Here is a 21,065-nt window from a genome sequence, read left to right as displayed (position 1 = left end):
ACTCAGATCTGAATGCAGAGTCTCATCTTCCCACTCCCAGGGCTGGAAAATCCTTAACACACAGTCTCCCCAGCTCCCCTGCAGTGTTCCTGGCGCCAAGCATTTCCCATGGTAATGGTCTCCAGTTCTCACAGACACAGCGCTCTGTGCAGCCAATGACCTTGATCAGACCTTGATCATCTACCTGCCACGCCCACCAGGCTTCACCATACAGACAGGAAAGCTGGCTTTCAAGTGCAGAAAAAGCCACCCTTGGTCTAACCTGAGCTCTTCTGCAGCTTCTCCAGCCTAAAGGCAGCCATGAATGTGCTCACAGTTTGTACGTGAGCCACACTACCTCTCTCCATCTGTGTCCCCACCTAAACTACTTAGCTATGAACATTTTGAGAACCTTGGAAAAAAATTTTAAAAACAGAAAAGAAAGGGTTCTGGAATAAGTACTTAATACTTACAATTTTAAATGACAAGTTACAAAGTAAGTATTGACAAACCGAATCTTCCTTTCTAAATGTCAGTTTTAAGGATTTAAAAATATAATAGCAAAAAATTCTCACTTACAAAATTAACTAAAACATAAACAATAATCTGGAATAAATTCAAAAATTATGCCCATATTCTAAATGGAGAAACTTCAGGACTATACTGAGGGTTAAAGTAAGAGGTATGAATGTAGAGACATAAACATATTGCATGGAGAAAAGCAGTTTTGTAAAGATGTAAGTTCTCCTAAGAATAATTCAAAACTTACTAAAATATCCCATGAAAATTCCAATCTGATTTTTTTTAACTTGAACAAAATATTTTGGAATTCTTCAGGAAAAATAAAGTCATAATACTTGACAAGAAAATTTGGGATGGAAGAAAAGAATCAAAAAAAATCAGACTGCCAGTTATTAAATAAATTTTTACAATATGTAAGATATGGTGCTGGAGTAAGGAAAGGAGATTGACAGAAGGGAACCATGAACTCAAAAAGAGACACTAGTGTATGTAAGTATTTTGTACAGGTGGGATTTCAAATCAAAGAAAAAATTATGAATTCGATAATTGTCCTGGGACAGAGAATCACCTGGAAAGAATAAATTCCATTCCTGTCATAATGACCACAAGATAAATTGCAGATAGTGATGTAAATATTAAAAAGTACTAGTAACAGCAAATACAACTCTTTGCTCTTATTAACTCAACTTCTCCTCATTATAACATGTACTATTATAATCTCCATCTTAGAGATTATAAAAACCTACAGAAGAGATTTATTCCATTATAAGAGAGTATTTCTAAGAATAATGTCAAAGATAAAACCCATAAGGAAGACATTTACTATCCTAAGAATAGTTTGAGCCACAACAAAAATCAAAAAAATTCCTGAACAAAATGAAAGGAAAGAAATGACAAGAAAAAGCTCTGTGATACATGTTGATGAATTCACGAAGTTAATTTTCATAACATACAAAAAGCTGTCACAAAGCAAAAAGAAGCTCCCTCACTTAAATGTGGGCAAAGGACAAAAGGAATCATTCATTTTAAAAAAGTCAAATGGCTAATGAGTGAAAAATGCTCAAAACTTCACTGGTCATCAAATGCAAACAAAAACAATGAAAAAGCACTTTTGCTTATCATATTGGCAAATATTTTTAAGATATTCTAGCTAGTGTCTATCTCTGGGAGAACAAATCATGAGCGACATTTTCAGGGGATGACATATCAATGGATTTGTAAGCTCTGAAATACGTACATACACACTGACTCAACTCCACTTCTAGGAATCGTTTCCTTTAGGAAAAAAAAATCAGTCCAAAAAGATGTACCCATCAGGGCATTTACACAGCACTGTATACAAAGGTGGGAAGAAAAACTGAAGTGAAATCATATCCAGCGATAGAGAATTGGTTACATAAGTAATTGTGCATTTTTTCATTCCCCAATGGAGAAGGAATTTCTAGTCACTTGAAAGGAGTCTGTGATGAATGTAAATGTCACATCCAGGGACTAAATTTCCAGAAGCCTTAACTAAAGGAATACACATACAAGATCACAGGAATGTCTGTACAAGAAGGATGCAACTCAAACATTCTTTCTGACAGTGGAAAATGGAGAAAACTTAACTGTCCACCATCAAGACAATGATGCGGTAAATCAAGGCGAGCTGCGGGCACTGAGGGAGCCGGCGTTTCGCCGTGGTCCAGGGCCTTGTCCACAGCAGTCTCCCACCAAATGTGTCCGTGGACAAGAGATGACACCCGCACATCAGGAGACCCCTCCAATCTATCTGAAAGGGCCGGGTGAGTCTGGAGTGGGAGGACGTCCATGATATACCCCTGAGTGAATAAAGCGAGCTGCAGAAAAACATATAGTATGGTCTCATTTTTAAATAAAGCATATATACACACACCTATACATTGATTTCTCATATGTGTATATATATGTATCTCATAGGCATAAATGTCATGAAATATATATACCAAATTTTCAACAGCTTTTACTCCCAGGAAATAATGGGAAGGGAGTTAGGGGCCTTCCTGTACCACCACAGTTCTCTTTTCAGTATTTCAGTTAAGTATACTTGGAATTTAAAAGTTTATTTAAGTCCGAAGTAAAATGGACGATGCCTCCATAAGACAGAATGCTACACTGGTCTTTAAAAATCATGCCAGGGGAGATAGAATATTGTAGAAAAACATGTAATAAGCGGAATGGAAAATGGAGGTCTCCGAACAGTAAACAGGGACAGAGTGCTCACTGGTTTTTATGACAGAGATGATACACACTAACGAAAAGAACAGAAAATAAATGTTAAATTGTTAATTATTATCTCTGAGTAGAGGGACCATGATAGAATCTTTTGCCCCTTTTTTCAGACATATTATATTAAACGCACATTATTTTTCATCTGAAAAAAAGCATTTTTAGACGTGTAGTACCACGCAGTGGGTAATAATACATGAATACTTACAGAAACAAGTAACTAGGAGACACCGCAGCAGTGCCACACAATGTAAAACGGGCAATCCTGATTGACACCGCTCAGTTACATAAGGATCAACAAAGTGAGAGCACCTGCTGTAAAAGGGCGTGGCCCCCTTCTGTTTGTCAGTTGTGTCTTCAGGGCTGAGGAATTTCTGAGCACGGCCAGTGTCAGTTCCGGTGTCTGGATGGATGCTACTGGAGGTGAGGGCACCTGCAAGCAGAAAGGAAGAACAGAAACCATCCTCTGCATTTTCTGTCTTCTTTCTTTGTTACTTTAAAAGACAGGCATAAATAAGATAAACTGTGTATCTCCCCCACTGATATTTCATTAATGAAACCGTTTTTAAAGGCTTCAGAGATTATATTCTGTCTATAACTGTCTTTTCAACCAAGCATCATATTTATTAAATGTTAATTGACTCAGTTAATTAACTCCCTGTTGAAACATTCAAGTAAAGAACATGAAAGTCCTTACGTAAAAGAACCACACCTGCAGTGACTAGCTCAGCTGTCTTGACGGCAATGCAGTCAGCCCCCACCATCCCGTGGCCCTGAGCTCCTGATGCTGGTAAGAGAGCACGCTGCCGCCTCAGATGGAGAGATACTGTGAAAGCATTTTTTGAACTCTACAGTACTGACAAAACATAACTGACAAATCCCAGGCTCCTTTGAAGCTGTCATTTTCGGTTTCTGGCCAACCCCAGTCAATGAGCAGAACCACCCCATTCCCGAGTCATAGGACTCACGTGGGAAGAAATTTTGTAGAAATTTCCAGGTACAGAATGTAACCAACTATATGTAGAACTCTGACAAAAGAAAAGAAGAAATACTCTGATGTTGAAGACACTCAAAATATTCTCCTAAGCCTTAGTAGCTGGAAAGGCTGGGCTTCTCCTCAGCCACTTATTTATTTCACAGCCAGTGAGCATCTCCCACAAACCCTGCTTCCCTGTGTCTGCTGGGAGCCTCAGGCACACTCTTGCTGTCGATCATAAAAGTCACAGGGCAGACGCGTGTCTCTCATGCCTGCCACCCTCACACAGGCTCGCCTCCTAGCCTCACTGTCTGAACTTGGCCCCATTTTCTCACCTGTTTATTTGGTATCTGTTCTTCTGTAAGCTGCCTGAAATGCTTTTTGGAACAAGTCAGAAGAATGAGTGGGTAGAGAAATGGACAGTTGGACAGGTGAGAGGTGGGCAGACAGACAGAGAGACTCCAAGAAAAGGGGAACAAAGAAAATTCCCTATGCAGAACCCTCTTCTAGTCAGGGAAGAAAACCGCCACGGAGACGTGTGAAGAGCTAGGTGGCTTAGGGCTGTTTCCTGGATTCCATGAAAAGTCCCACCAAGAGAGAGGGTAGAACTATAAATAATAAAAGAAAAAAGCATGCATGCTTGAAAAATATATCTATAATATGTACTTTCTAAAGAATAGATTCAAATCAGCAGGGCCCAATTACAAAATCCTTGGGTATTTACAGAAATGAGAATCCCATCTGCAAACCACAAGGCATCCCTTTGGAGCACTGAGAGTCTACACGGGGCTGTTATAAAGCCTTCACCACAAAAGCTATGCTCTCCTGCACTTACGAGGAATGAGCAGCTGTGCTCGGGCTGCCCACGCGCATCATTTGCACACTACAGCACCTCTAAGGGGGAGGGACCCATAGCGAGCCCCATCTCTGCAGGACAGAAAACAAGCCCGGGAGAGGCTAAGCCAACCTACCAGTTCTCCATCTCACAGGACTGGTCATTCCAGAGCAGGACTCGAACTCGGACCCACGTTTGTAATCACGGTACTACCGTGCTTTTTGTGTTTTTTGTGTGTATAATACATTTGTTTCTGGCATGAAAGTATATTTAATAAATGATCGGTTGTCCTGTCTATCTCATTTGCTCACAATCAATCTTTATAGTGTTGAATTGTACTCTTTTTCCGTGGAGAAAGAAACGGAATAATCGGGTGTTAGAATGAGGTGGGGCTCCATTCTTTATCTGTTGCCTCATCTCATCCAAGTCCCCAACCAGGGAGAAGGAGCAAATATTTTCTTCATCTTTTAAAGAGAGGGCTCCACTGATGGTGACTTAACTCCAAAACCAAGTCTGGGGAAAGGGCACATTCAGCAGCCAGAGCATTATCACCTGTAGGAAGGCAAAAACAGCTCATGGGAGGGCTCAGGGGGTCACCCTGATTTAATTTCAATCGATAAAACAATAATGCACTCTAAAAATACTAGCATGCAATGGATTGGCTCTTTCTTGACATCTAGCAAGTTTCCACAGCCCACATGTAAAATTATTGTGAACCAGTGAAAGGAAGTGTCTACAGACAAGAAAAATCAATGCCACAGGTAAACTGAAACCCAGGCTGGAGGAAAGGAAGAGAAAGGGCATAGTAAAGAAGTGGGGAAAGGCTGGGGAAAAAAAATCATCGCACGGACTCTCAAGCATCATCCAACAAGCATACAATCATTCGAGAGAGAGAGTTACTGAGGTCCTATTCTGTGCAAGATTGTAGAGCGGGTGAAGCAAGAGCGCAGCGACCATGGTGGCAGCAAGTGGCGGGGCTCAAATACACTTCTGATCCCGGTACCTGGCACACTTGTCCTCAGTATAAAGGCAAAAAAAAAAAAAAGTAAAATAACTCTGTAAACTCAAAGCATTGTTAAAAAAAAATTAAACAAAACCTAAATACAAGGACAGACAAACCACGCACATTGCTGGATCAGAAGACAGCGCTCTTGGAATGGCAGTGCTCCCCAGAACGATCCGTATATTCAACGTGGCCTCGATCACAATCCCTGCGGTCTCCTCTGCAGAAACTGACTATCTGCTGCTACAATTCATATGGGAATTCGAGGGTCTCAGTAACCAGAACGTACTTGAAAAAGAAGAACAATGTGAGAGGACTTGTAATTCTCATTTTCAAACCTAACATCTGTATGTCTAGGTGAGATTAGAGGCCATTGTGAAGTTTTTACTGTGTATATCCGTATTTTCTAAATTCTCTACAATGAATATAACTGTTACAATAAGAAAAATAAAAAGTAAGGTATCTTTTAAAATATGCACACCGATTCATTCATTGGGAAAAAAATATTTTAACTATAAAGAGGTAACCAAATATCTAGTGAAAAAGGACTACTTAAAAACAAGTGTGTATTTACATTTTACATAAATTGAAAATTGAAAAGCACAAACACATCAAGTTTCTAGGGAGATCGATGCAACATATTAATAGTTATATTCAAAAATTCTAATTGAACAATGAAAACTCAAGAAAGGGAAAATCGCGATTGACAGCCAAATGCAAACACATGGAGAGCAAAGGCCTAGAAATCGCAGTTCCTTTAACTCTGATACTAACACAATAGAAGAGGAAATTCCTCCCTTTGGGGACAGTGGAATCCCATGCGTAAGACAGGATACACAGTACAAACTGCACTAGAATCTGGGGTGATTTTCTTAGAAGAATTCTAAAGTTACAACATTGCTGGAAAAACTATAAAAACACTGAAAGACAGATTAAAACACACAGTCATATATATTATATAGAAACATATGAAGTCTGCTCCCATGTTGCATAGAAATACAAACATATTTGTTCATTTATGGGCACTGAATATTTTATCCCAGGTAGAATATTTCAACTAAAACAAATAATCAATAATACACACCTCTTGTCAAATCTACTTGATAAGGTACTCTGCTATGTAACCATAATGTGTCTAAGATAGATATAAAATTAGTGAAAAAGATCTTTGTATGGTTTCTTGAACTCTTCTCAAAATTCCAAGCTTAATTTTAAAATAGATCTGAGCAGTATTTCTATATTAACTTTTCCCTCGTGAAATGAACAGCACAGTCTGTTGTTAAAATTCTGTCCTTACAATGATTCACGAGCACTGTATCCTAACAAAACTGCTGGACAGAAAGGCACTATCCAGACACTGTGACCAAACAAATGAAACACAAGGAAGACAGTGAGCCTATTCTGGAGGGCTTATCGTCTGTGTCAACTCTGGGGTTTTTATTTGATTGGTTTGATTGGGTAGCAAAATAAAATCAATCAAGTACTTTCTTCTTTAAGCATTCTGTAAGTCATGACTCTGTTGTTAGTGTCATGAGAAGGAAAGACTAAAGCAAGACTTCAGTAGGTCAATTAGCAACAGCCATCAATGGGGAGTGAGTAATAAAGAAGTTAACTGATAGCAATGCTTCTGCCTACATGAGACCTAAAATAAACCTACACTGATCTCTTTAAGGAAAATGAGGAGATGAGGCCCCAATGAGAAAAACAAAAACTAACAAGAAATCAAAAAAGTAAAGATTTTTCATTAACGATTCCAGGAAGGAGTGGAGCATGGTGGTGAAGAGCACAGATGCTGGGGACAAACATGAGGGTCTGAACTCCCACAGCACTGGGTAGCTTTGACACTGATAAGTCAGTGAAATTTTCTGCATCCCAGTCTCCTATCCATAGACTGGGGACAACAACAGCACCCGTCTCCTAGAATGGTCCTAATAATTAAGTTATTTTATATATAAAAGGTTAAATAAAATACCTCAGATATTAAATATTACCCCAAAAGGACAAGGAAAAAGAAAACAGAGATAAATTGGAGTTCATCAAATTTTAAAACTTTGCTTCAAAGGACACCATCCAGAAAGTGAAAAAACAACACACAGCAGAAATTTTTTCAAATCATTTATCTGATAAGGAATTTGTATCTACCAAAAAAAAAAAAAAAAAAACAAAACAAAAACAAAAAGAACCTCCTACTACAGAACAATAAAAAGGCAACTCAATTAAAAAATGAATAGAGGATCTGAAAAACATTTATCAAGGAAAATATACAAATGACCAATAAGCACAACGAAACGATGTTCAATATCATTAGCTGTAAGGGAAATCAAGTTAAAACCACTAGGAGAAACCGCTTCACACTCACTACAATAGGTTATAATCAAAAAAAGTGTAACGAGCACTAATGAGGACACAGAAGATGCAGAGGTCGCAGCCGTTGCTGGTGAGGATGTAACACAGCCTGGCCACTTTGCAAAAACGCCTGGCAGGTCCTTAGTGAGTTGAACATTTGGTTTCTGAATAACCAGGCAATTTTGCTTCCTGGGCACACACGTAAGAGAACTGAAAACAAATGTTCATATAAAAACTCCTACAGGAATATTCACGGCGCCATTACTCATCACAGCCAAAAAGCAGAAACAACACAAATGTCTATCACGTGATGAATGGGTAAACAGAGGGGCCCAGCCATACAGTGGAATATTATTCAGCAATAGCAAGGCATAGAGTACTGACCCAGGCCACAACTTGGACAAATATTGAAAACGTTACTCAGTGTGAAAGAAGTCAGTCACAATAGATGCTTCCACTTACATGAAGTAACTCGATTTACATGAAATTTCCAGCAGATGCAAACCCACAGAGAGAGAAAAGTGGCTCCATGGGGCTGTGAGAGGATGGGGAAGATGGGGATGTCTGCTTATGCATAAGGAGCTTCCTGTTGGGGGGATGAAAATGTTCTAAGACTGAATGGGATGCACAATTCTGGGCATAGAGTAAAAACCACTGTACATTTTAAGGGGTGAATTGTTATTAAAACTGTTAAGAACGAGAGCACCTCGGGCCAGTACCTTCCCATAGTAAATGCAAATTGCTAAATTTTATTACAGGAAGAAGAAACTGCCCTCAGCATGAAAGCAGGAGTTCAGCAAATGTGAGTTAACCGAAATTGGACAAGAGCATTTCACTTGAAACAGTTGCTGAGTGTACACAAAATATTAAGACATGACAAGGAAAATCAGTTTGACATCACGAAGAAGCATTCTGCTTCAAATGCAGATCAAGGATTCGGCAAGCCCAGCTGCTAGAAATGACCAGAGAAGAAACCTGGCTCTTTAAACAAGCACCAGAGCCAACAAGGAATTACTGGTGAGGAAAGCAGGCGGCCGAAAATCTGGAACAGTTTGTTACAAATAATTTCTCCACTGAAAATTCAAAAAAAAATGAAAGTGATGTAATACTGTGTTGACCTCACTTGAATGGGATTCCTCCGGTTCTCGACAGTTTTGTAACCCCGAATGAGAGACTCAGGAGAATCAGAATGGCTCCTGGGAGTCCCCAAATGACTGCCCACCAGCACGCTGACCACCATCACATCTGCCAGGGTGGAATTGCAGAGAAGAGACCAACTCCTGAAAGGCACAGGAAATATTGACAAGGGAAAAAAAGGCTGATATCATTCTTGGGACAGAGGCCATGAGAGCAGAGGCCAGAAGGCTGCAGGTGAACTGCAGTGGCCCTGGGGCAGGAAGGGACCACGGGGGAGCAGATCTCAATTCTCTTCTCTCTCTCCCTCGGGTAGGAGAGATAAAGTCTGCATCCTTCTCACCTGGAACTGTGGGATCTGGCTGGCAGAAGTCTTACCGACATGGAATGAATGACTCAAGACTGTGGAAAAACGAAAGAAAGCGAGAGGGAGTAGGGAGCCAACTCCAAGAGCCTCTCAAATGCTCCCATATTTATTGTGTATAATCAAAGAAAATAGTCTTTAACAGTTGTGTGATAGTAAATAGGAAGTTTGGGAAAGACAGGATGAGACAGAGATTGTAGAATCCACAATGAGTAAAAAGTCTTAGTTTACCTTTAAGGGAGTCATGGGGAGAGGGGAACAAGATAAATTTTTTAGATATTCATTACAAAGCAGACCACCAGTCCAGCCAGGTCCGTGTTTTGGGGATAATAGAGTATCTAACAGCAGGCAAGCCCAGCATTTATAGCTGAGGGCCTGGGTCATTGCTGTGCAATGAACAGAGTGCTATCTAAAACCTCAAATATGCAAGCAAGGCATTGTCTCTGCTTTTTATGGCAAGGAGACAGGAGTGAGGATGCACAGGTGCTTGCTTGAAAGCAGTTAATAAGCACACTTTTTCTTCTTAAGGTTGACATGCGTCTGGTGTCTGTTAAATTTGTTAACCCAATCATGGGCTATCACATGGAACCCTTATGGAGGACACCCTAGAATGACAAATCCTGGCTCTGGGTCTTTTCCTGCCAGCTTCGGGCATTCCAGCAGGGTCTAGACACATCCCTGAATAACGATCCCACAGAACCACCCAGACTCTTAAATCCTGGTGCTTGGAACTTAATTTTAGCTCTACACAACTTAACATAGAAAAGTTTCAGAAATAATAGATATTATATTCTTTTTATATCTCATCATAGAACTGATTTTTCTGATTGCTCTAAGCTGCTTCTACTTGGTAAATCACCTAATTCTGCAGGTGAATTCAGTACTTTCCATTGCGCATAACTAGACAGTCTGGGCCCTCTGACTTCTATTGGTCAAATAAATACCGATACACCTAATTGATTTCATTGTTCATCAATTTCAGCCTGGAGGTGAGGGAGTGTCACTCTGTTACTCAGCCCACCCTCTACTCTATTCTCTTCAGCAACTCAGGCCTCCTGAATACAAAACGTAGTATCTGTTTCCCTTCACCTACACTTTCCACAAACGCAACAGGAAACATCAGCCTAGAGAATGAATTCAACACAAATGTTAAAACAAAAATCTACAAACCTGAAGCAACTCCAACTCCGAATCATGATACACAATGACATGAAAGTAAGGGTGTCAGGTACAAAGCACGCGTGAGCCTGACCACCTCATTTCTATTCTTCAAAGGAAGGAAGGTTTTCATGTTTTTTAATTATCATTCTTTGTCATTGTTTCTGATTAAGCCAAAAAATAGTTTATGAAATAATTAAGCACTGCAATAACAGATTTTCGCTGTATCAATTACAGAAGGAATTCAGAGGGGATAGGAAAACCCACCTATGTAAAAAATGCAAAATTTCTTCCCCTGTTAAGAACACGTATATAAAATGCAACAGAGAATTCAAATTCATGTGGAGAGGAGCAAAAGCCACAGAATCAAACAAAGTCATTACTATGAGTCAATTCAAAATTCACTGGACAAACATGCTCAATGAATTCAAAGAATTTTAAAGGCACACTGCAAACCATTCACTTAATGATCTACAGGCTAGAGGAAGAATTTCCCTCTTTAACAGACAACAGAAATCAATAGGTTGCCCCACCAAACGAGGACCAAACAACAATCAGGTTTTTAACAGTTCTGATAAATCAGCATGTTCTAAACATCAAAATCCAGAAATTTTAAACATTCATTCACACCACAATGAAACAAGCACTTAAAAAAAAAAAAAAAAACCAATAACCCGAAGAAACTAAGCACATTTATCATGTACCTGGATCAATGGGAACTTCTTGTAACGCTGGAAGAAAGGACAGGCTATAGCCTTTTACTTAAAAAATAAAACTACATTTAAAGATAACTGCTAAAACACATTTCATCATTCATGTTGCCTTGAAAAATCTGAGGCACTCGTATCTGATCAGAAAAGCAATTCTGAGTAATAGTATGTTACAATTCAGTGCCAGTTTGCTTTAGTAGAAAAAAGAAAAGCTACTGTTTCTCATCCTGCACAAAGTGTAAGGAACCTTCCTGCCTCTATCTCCCCTATTTTCTAAGCTCAAGTATGAGAACCTTTTATACACACCAATATGCCAAATGACAAAAGAGTATCAATTTATTTGTATAAATATATGCCTACACCTTGAACTGGAAGAGAAAGGTATCAGAAGGCTATATGGAACTTATTTCTACCTTCCTGAAATCACACACACACACACACACACACACGTTCACAGAGACACAGACATGTACACACTGAATTACTGGGCAATTCACAAGCTGAGGACTTCCAATTTATAGAAGATAACTTTGTAGTTAGTTTAAAATACAAAACTGTCAGCTTTTGAAAGCCTTCATCATCTGCTAAATCATCCAAATATCAACGAGACCCAATTAGCCTTCTCTGTAGAATATAATTTCCCATGATGGCAAAACAGACCCTAAGTAGTGGATCCAAGACTCGTGTTTATCACTACCTATGATCGTTTTTAAACACATAAAAAGATTCAGAAAGTATGTCCCAACAACATTTATTCTTATTGAAATAGCATATGTATTCAATTGTCTATACAGAAAATAGGTCCCATGATGGTGTTTAAGAGCTATTTTGTGTATTGAAATATTTATTTTTAAGTTCAGACAAGGAGGGTCTGTATTACTCAGTTGTAGAACACCTGCTTAGCATGCACAATGTGCTGGCTTCAGTCCCCAGTACCTTCATAAAAATAAGTGCTTATTTAAAAATAAGAATAAATTTATAAAAAGAGTAAATGCAGACTAAAAACCACTGCAATCTAGGAGCCATAATTTTAATAAAATACAAGAGTTTCTATCAAATATTCACTATATGACAATCACAGAGACAACCACAAATCGCCCCTGACAACCATCACGTGTGATTCTCAGCAACCCTACTAAGTAGACACCGAAGAGAAACCCAGCATTGCGGATGAAGAAACGGAGCTCGGAGGAGCCGGGGACGCTGACCGTCCTGCTCCCCGTGACACCACGTCAGCCCAGGATGAGCGCTGACAGAGCTGCACTGAGGGGACAACCAGCTGCACGGAACCTTGGTGCACTGGGGAGTCCCAGAAAACACTCAAAACTGTTCAGTGAAGAACCAGCTCAAATATATTACATTGTGCCACATCCTTTAAACATGGAACATGACTGAGACCTTTTTGATGCCTCCGTGTCCTTTCTGCCATTATCAATTATTTGCCCTCTCAGCATGCCCAGTCATGAATTGGACCCCATATGAAGTGCACTCAGATGGCAGAGTTTTAAAGCTGTTTTATGAAGTTTGTAAGACTCTGTCTATGCCTCACACAGGCGGTCATCCATCACTTCTCACCGGTGTAGATGTACCTCATGAAATCACACCTTTCTGCTTTTTAAAATCCCTCCATGTAATCCAGACTTTTCAACAGCAAAGAAGCAGCTCAACCAGAAACAGTGGATAGCTTTTCACCAAATGGACTCGAACAGCCCATCGGACTACCTGGAAGCCCTTTTTTTCTATTAAACCCACTTCCAAGGACTTCATCATTTTCTGATTGGTGGACTTGGCCTCTGACTGGCCTACTCTGAGAGCTCCCAGCCTCACATCCGGGGGTGGGAGAGGACCCTGCTCTTCGGGGAAATCAGTGCGGAAGGCGGAAATCTTCCACCCAGGTCCGCACGGGTAGAAGTGCCACAACGTGCTCAGAAAATATACCGTCAGCAACCCTGGGCTCCCATGGACTGATGTCACATTAACCAAACTCATGAGAGACTGATGTAAGAAAACCAGAAATTGAATTTATTAATGTAGCAGGAGATGTGAAACTACGAACCAGACTGAAATATCAGAGTTCAACTATGAGTACAAATTCTCCTCAACGGCCCAATCACGGGCAGGCAGTCACATGGCAACCATGGACAGAAGCAGAGCAGGAAGGGTTTCTAGATTAACTCAATGGACTAAATTTCTGTTATACGAACAGATCTGCAGCCCAGAAGACATTTAACGCCAATCACGGTGCACTGTCCGTGGACAGTGGCTGAGACACGACTGTGAGCACCTGTGTAACTCTCCTTTCCCTGTCCTTTCTGGGCTAAGTGATGCACAGAGGTACAGAGATCCAGGGATGCAGATACCTCTAAACACCCAAAGCCCATCCCTGGGAGCCTCGAAACCAGACAGCAAGGGTTTAAATTCCAGCTCTGCCACTTACTAGCTCTGTGACCTTGGCCAACTTACTTACTCTCTCTGTGCCTCAATTTCCACATTGTAAACCTGGGATAACAATCAAATCTCCCTTACTCACTTGTTGTGAAGATTGAAGGATTCATTTCTGTAAAACGCTCAGAAAAGTATGTAGCACATTTTTGGTGCTCAACAAATGTGAATTTAATAAGAAAGAGATTTACAAGTCTCCCTACTAATCATCTTCTGTGTTTCATGGCTAGTCTGAGTCCCAAAGGAAATCCTTATTTCCCCTCTTATAAACTCTTGGAGAGCACCCTTCTCTTGTTTAAACTGAGAGAAGGGATGCCTCCTCCACACTACTCTGGTCCATGGAGAGTGCTTCCCCCTTCACACCCCTGACCCCTGGCCAACGGCTAGCACTCTTCACAATACCAGATTGAGGTGTGAGTCCGGAGAGACAAGCAGGGCATATGAAAACTTTCCTTTCCCTCCAGTGTTGGCCACCCTTGGGGAGCACCCGGGATGCTCAGCTCCTTGGCAGGGCAGCCCTGTGCAGGATGGGGCAGATCATCTTAAGGGAAGGCTCGCTGTGGCCCAGAGTTACCTGGGACTGCGTGAGTCTCTAATTCTGGGACACAGTATCATGACACGCATTTTCCCACAGCCCTGAATTTCATGGAGAACGTGGCTTCATCAGTAATAAAGGAGACATTTATCGCCTGTCTGTTCTTCTGTGTCATCTCTCAGTTGGCTGCTGGAGAAAACATGTGTATAAGTATTGGGTCCACTTAAGCCCCAATATATATGAAGTACCAAAAAATTCTGTGGCTTAACATTGGTTCAGGGCGACTGTGTAACCGTCCTGACTTTGCTGATGCTAAATTATGGGTATAGGAACTATGGAACCTCCTCAAATACCTTTCAGCATAAAACCAGCTTTTCTTATTTTCCTGTTTCTTAGTAATTGCCAAAGACTCTAAAATGATGGCTTCATACAAAACAGGAGCTAAACTTTATGAGCCCTTTGACATTCCCACTGTGCTAAACACTTTACATAATTTCTAATTCTCACAATTCTGCAAAGCATATACGAGCATCCCCATCTCACAGACGAGGGAGAAACTCAGAACAAACTGACTCAGGCTCACGTGGCTCAGTGGCAGCGCGTGCACGCAAACCCAAGTCAAATCACTACACTCCTTCTTCTATGTACAAAATCACCTCCCACCAAATGACACACAGCGGCTGGGTCAATACTCAGGGAACTCAGTACACTTTTCAGCTTTAAGGTGCTCAAGAGGCCGCTTCTAGCTGCTTTATAAAATCCCGGCTCACTGGTTGCTAACACTGGAATAAAAGACCGATTTTGCCATTGTCTGCACAGCAAGTCTGAAATGTTCACAGCGAGATGACAGAATAAAACAAAGATATAAGCAGAATAATTTTTCCAGGTAGACAGACATAATGGACATTGTGCTATTCTGAAGCACTAAGCAAAGGAATCAAAGCAAAAAAATATTCGTTAAGCCTTCTTTTACAAACAGGAAAATTAAGAATGTATGAAGGTGCAACAGCGCCTCCTATGGCTAAAAAGACCTTCCAGGTTGCCGGGAAAGATGCAACACAAAAATTGCCTGTTGAATCAGAAACAAGAATCAGATAACTAAAAGCTTATGTAGCACATACTGCAGTTTGCTTCGGGGAAGGGAGGGGTATTCAGTATATTATCTGACATTGCTAATACTCTTGAATATAAACAAAAGACACAGGCTCATGGAAACTCATCTTAGAAGAGGAAAGAATCCAGTCCAGCCACTTCATTTTACAGGAGGGGAGACTGAGATCTGGGATCTGTCCTTCCGGCAATCAGCAGCAAAGCTCTCTCTCCTAGGCCTCATGTCATGCACTGTAGCAAAAACCAACAGATCTGTACTAGACCTCTATTCATAAAAGTCACGTCTGTATTTTTCCAACAGTAGGTAATCTAAGTGTCTTGCAAAATACTTCTCAAAGAGCCAGGAAATCATACAAGTGTTTTGAAATACAAAAACATTTATTTGCACATTAAAACAGCATGAGCTTTATTCTATTAAAAAAAAGTGACATGTCAAATCAATGTTTTGATATTTTAAAACCTATTAAGCATGCAGAAAAATAAATCAAAATTTCTTTAATCACAAAAGAAAGAAGCTTATTCCCTTAAAATGATCAATGTGGATTTTTCTAAACTTAATAGTTCCGGTCAGATTTCTACGAATTTAAACTTCTGAGTGGATGGTTACACGGCAACATGAATTCTGAGTTGTAACAACACACATTCTGTGTAAATAATCTTCAAGGCCGTCTGCTTAAGGTGATTTAACTAGTCCCTGTCTCACTAGAATGATACAGATTTCATTAAACCTTCATACTGCACACACACACAAAACCCTGAATCCTTGTTACTTTAAGCCATATTCATATATTCATATATATGCATATTGAATATGCATCAGAAACAAGCCACCCTCTTTAGTATTCAGAGTTGATCCTTCTAAACTATCTGTCCTTGTGACAGCATATTTTTACTCAGCAGCTCTTGGGTGCTTCGTATACAAGGCGTCTACATCTCACAGTCAAACAAGGTAAACGGCATCACTCAAATTTCACAAATGAGGAAATGTACTTAAGCCATGAAAACAACTTACATATTCATCATCAGGAAAGAAAAGAGTAAAGATTTTACTTACAATATTCACTGACAAAACTTTCCTCCATACTAAGACTACATAGAACCAATTCAGTCTTTGTAAATTTTTCTGTCAATAAGCACCACTAGAGAAAAACAAGCAACATCATTAGCAATGGTTGGACTTTCAAAGCCCACTCCTATTTTGCATTATAATCATTTTTAATGTTTTGTTTTTAGTGTTTACAGAGCACTAAAATAAAAAAAACATATACTTTTTAAGTCATTGCCTGAGAATGCAACATTTGTGAAAATGTACAATTTCAATTTATGCCACTCTGTCTCACATTCTCACTGGTGTGTCTCCTTTGAAGGCTTCATCAAACTGAGACCGCTAAAATCGTTCATTTATGGACTCACAGGAGTTCGGGAAACCACTCAACACGGGGCTGATCAGAGGAGCCATTGAGAAAGCATCCTGTGCAGCCTGGGTTACAGCCCTGAGTCTGCCAGCGCCAGCTGTGTGAGATTTTGGACAAGCTGCCCCATCTCTCAATCCCTCAGCTGCAAAAAAGGAGACACTGATACCTACCCTTAAAAACCTGCTATGAGGTAAAACATGAGGAAAGCATTTTAGCCTTAGGGAGGTGTCCACTCAGAGCAAGCTTGGTCATTATGATGATGAGGATTACTTTTAATAAGTTAAGGCAGACAAAAAATTAGAAATCACCATAAAGGAGAAACATTTTATGTCAATGAGCATTTCCTTTTGAATGGATTGCAGAAAGTTTTATAGAATTTTTTCATAAACCAAATTTTGTCCACTGATTATAGATTTACAGGTTCATGGACATGTCCCAGAAAAAGAATTAGAGGCCTCTAACATCTGAATACTAAGAAAGAAAAGTTTAAAAAAAATCACGGGGGAGATTATACCTCACTTGAGAGAGTATGTGCTCAGCATGCATGAGACCCTCAATTCAGACACCAGTAACTCCATTTAAAGACTTTTTTTTTCAAGAAATGGAGAATTAAATAAAAAAGATGGAGGAATACAGAATTTTTTTAGAGACTCAACTCAGATTAAAGATGGGGGAAAAATATCCATTTCTCAAAGGAAATCTTGAGAACTATGTAAACCGGATCTGAGTTGTCTAATCTTTTAACATTATTCATGAATTCCTATTACCAAGTCTTAAAACTGCCTGATAACCCACAGTGGTGATACTGATCATAACAGCTGCCAACACGGATCGAGCTCCGGCTAGGAATGCTCTGTTCGGCCATCTCGGCCCCTGTGGCCTCACCAGGCTGAGAACACTAAATTTTGTCATTCATGAGCATCTCGTGTAAGTCCTCCCTTTATGCTCCTCACTCTCCCCTCACCAGCCCCTCTGAGGGAAGCACTGTTATCATCTTCCCCACCCGCAGATAAGGCCACTGAGGCACAGAGACTAAACCTGCTCCAGGTCACATCGGCATAAAAGGACGTCTATATTTCTGCTGTTTTAATATTGACAAAGGAATCTGAGATATCAATTCAAGGGAGAATGTTAAATAATCAAGTCTGTAAGGTCTTCACCTCAAAGAGCAGATAGTACAGATTCCTGATGTAGGATGAGGCTGCCGCCACAAACTGTCTCAGCTTGAAATTAATATCCAAGATGAAGCAGCGGATACACGTAAATATTCACGATTGTCAACTCCGCTCACGGGTCTGGGCCCATCACTGCCTGAACGGGGGTGAAATCCCCACCCCTGTCAGGGATGGAAGCGTGGCTCTTCCCAGTGTCACCCAGGCTTCACGGGCTGTTTCCCCCCACAGGCTGTCCTCAACGATTAAAAATCTCTCAAGATTTTTACACCATGCAAAACTGAAAGACATTTCTGCAGATGGAGCACTTTCTCAGGCTTAAAAATTTTTTGCTTACACTCAGCAAGGGGGAAAATAACACATGACTCTGCAAAGTCTCTGAGACTCACCACTCACAAGAGTAGAATGGCCTCAGCACAAGATGACTCTTCACGGATGAGAACAAAATAAATCCGCCCCCAACCACAGGCACTCCCAGAGACAGCGCTCAGCAGTCTTCAGCACACTCATGGTTGTGCAGCCCTCAACACCATCTATTTCCAGAACAATTCATCACCCCAGGAGAACAACCCTGTCACTAGCTGTCACTCCCCAACCCCCCTCCACCCAGCCCCTTGCAACCATCACCTACTCTCTGCCTCTGCATGTGCCTATTCTGAGCATTTCAGATCACTGAAGTCAACAATATGTGGCCGTTTGTGTCTGCTTCCTTTCAATTAACGTGCTGTTATGAAGGCTTGTCCATGTTGAAGTGGTATCAGCTTCTCTCTTTTTTTTTTTTTGAAAGTGTTAAAGTTTATTAGAAGTTGGTAAGTACTATCAATAAGAGTAGAGAGGAGCATAAGTGATTGGGTTTCAAAGGGAAAAGGGCGGGTTGAGCAGTCAGGGTGGACTTCCCAGAGCTGGTGGCCTTTTTCATATTCCCCTTTATTTATTTTTTCTTTTTTATTCACTCTTACGTCTGAATAATGTTCCACTACATGGAGATACTACATTCTGTTCATCCATTCAGCAGCTATGTACGGACGAGGTCCAGAAGAATGAGTGTAAGAGTTGACTTGGCAGGGATGGCATTTAAGCGATGGGCAAGATGTGCTTTGAAAAAAAAAAACCAACAAACAGAGGCACAAGGAAATTCAGCACGTTTCTGAGAAAGTGCATGCTTGCTTCAGCATGACTGCCGTGCAGGCCTGGGGGGGTGGGGAGTGACAGGAGTCACAATGAGGGAGTCACCTGAGAATATTCCCCATGCAAGCAGCTCAGCCATTTCTCCTCCTTCATCCTGTATTTTAGAGCCATTTTTGATAGGTTATCTATTTCAAGTAACAGTACTTTGTTACACATCTGATCATCTGCATCAGATCACCTTACCTCCAAGGCACAGAAAGTCATTCACTGACTGGAGCAGCTCCAAGACATAACGGTGATGGATCAGGGAGTCCTGCAGCATCCCGGCCTGCAGGCACAAACCCCCACATGTTCCATGGTGATGTCCGGAAAGTAAAATGCATGGAAATATCTCACTGCTTGTGCACGATATCTGCCCCCAAATTGCCCCAAAATCATGCTGGCAAAGCACTACTGAGCCCTCTCACTACAAAAAAAAAAAAAAAAAGTTAGAGAGAGAGAGAACAGAAAAGAAAAGAATAAATCTAAGAACGCAAATTTAGGGTCTTCCATTGAAAACCAGCAAGCATCACTGCCAGTATCTCAGCTGAAATGTTCCTGTCTTCAAAAACCACTGCCCAGTTACATTGCAAACGTGATAGACATATATGTATTCCACATAGATGATATTACAGTAGGATTTTTCTTTTCGAAATTTCCAGTTGCAACATTAACACAAGAGAGTTTATGTTTCAGCTTTAAAAAAATCAATTATCTTCCACTTTCTTAACTTTGAACCTATTATTATTTTATAAAGGTTGCTATGCTGCAAATTATAAACCAACTGTTTGGATTCTGCCAACAAGAACTTTATGACTTCACTATTTCAGAGCAAGATTTAATGATGCTTTGAGAAGTGGGGCCTGGGGCGCTCACTAACAGCTCTTTAAATACTGACAAGGATGTGCTATTTAAGTAATGCAAAGGCTCTAACTCTACATTAACTCAGAAACCAAAGAAACTACACCAAAGCCTTACTTTATCATTTTAAATTTTGCTATTCTTTTGAATATTAAATTTCTTAAAAGATAAGATTTTTTTTTGAGAAACACAGCAGCTGTATTAAATTTCCTCTCACCAAGAAAGCAATCTTTATCAAGAATAAATACCCCTATGGAAATCCAAAACACGGGACGTTTCTAGCTATGTGAACATGCAGATCTCACTCGAACGAGCTCAACAAAGTCCTGGGCTACCCTGAAACTTAGCTCTTCTGTTCCAAATGTTCGCTGAGCTAAGATCATCACACAAGGCAGGGAAGAAGAGAAAAGTCCACCTGGCTGCATCCGTTTTCTTCCAGACACAAGGTGCCGCTAGGGGGTCCCCGTTAATAAGCCCTCCCCATGAGGAAATCCGGCATCCACACTGCCCCTGCCGTCCCCAAGCAGCCCCGACGCCCCTCTCCCACTGGTGGCACCCCAGCCTGTCAATGGTCTTCTACTGACCCTCCCGGTTGGTGGCATTCTCCCCCTCTTCCCCGCTTCACACACAAACACACACACACACACAGAGCCAGGACAGCCTTCCCAAAGCGCATATTTGATTACATCACCCCCACTTCAAACCCTTCAGAGGCTCCCTGGTACAGTTCTAGCCCCACCCCCGAACCTGCTCGCCCAGCCTCACTTCAGTACACAGGTCCCCAATGACCTCAGGTGCCCCCTGACCTGCTGCTACTTCCCACTTGCCTCCAGGCTCATTTTGACGGTTTGTCAAGGAAGTCTTCCTTCCCTCGAAACTCTGCACTTTGGGTTAGGTGCCCCTGCTGTGTTCCTAGAACATTCTATGCTAAGACAACTTCTGACACTGCTAAGCTCTCAAGAAGCAATACATTTTTCTTACTACTGTGAGTCCACCCTCTCTCCCCTGGACACTCAGAATTGCATGTGTTATGAATAAATGAATGAAGGGGTGGTCTCAAAGGGACGGGCAGAGCTGCTCTCGCCCACC

General features: G+C 40.9%; 1 protein-coding gene across 3 annotated transcripts in view; it reads right to left on the bottom strand.

The window, feature by feature from the left end:
- Positions 1–21,065, bottom strand: part of LOC141573434 (uncharacterized) — a 147,830-nt gene that overhangs the window by 90,083 nt on the left and 36,682 nt on the right. The window contains exons 19-21 of one of the 3 annotated variants that reach the window (XM_074341570.1): positions 19,320–19,542; positions 5,686–5,850; positions 2,957–3,181 (exon numbers count right to left, since the gene is read on the bottom strand). Coding sequence is in view for 2 of the 3 variants with exons in the window: in XM_074341563.1 (XP_074197664.1) it covers positions 2,105–2,339; positions 3,061–3,181 (356 nt within the window). In the remaining variant the exon portion in view is untranslated. Of the gene's footprint in view, positions 1–1,509; positions 2,340–2,956; positions 3,182–5,685; positions 5,851–19,319; positions 19,543–21,065 lie in introns of those variants that run through there. The other 2 variants (XM_074341564.1, XM_074341563.1) reach the window with 2 other exon arrangements.

Source organism: Camelus bactrianus, chromosome 15 (genome assembly GCF_048773025.1).
Source record: "Camelus bactrianus isolate YW-2024 breed Bactrian camel chromosome 15, ASM4877302v1, whole genome shotgun sequence".
Lineage (NCBI taxonomy): Eukaryota > Metazoa > Chordata > Mammalia > Artiodactyla > Camelidae > Camelus > Camelus bactrianus.
The sequence above is the reverse complement of the archived record's forward strand: the minus strand, read 5'-3'. Positions and strand labels throughout refer to the sequence as shown.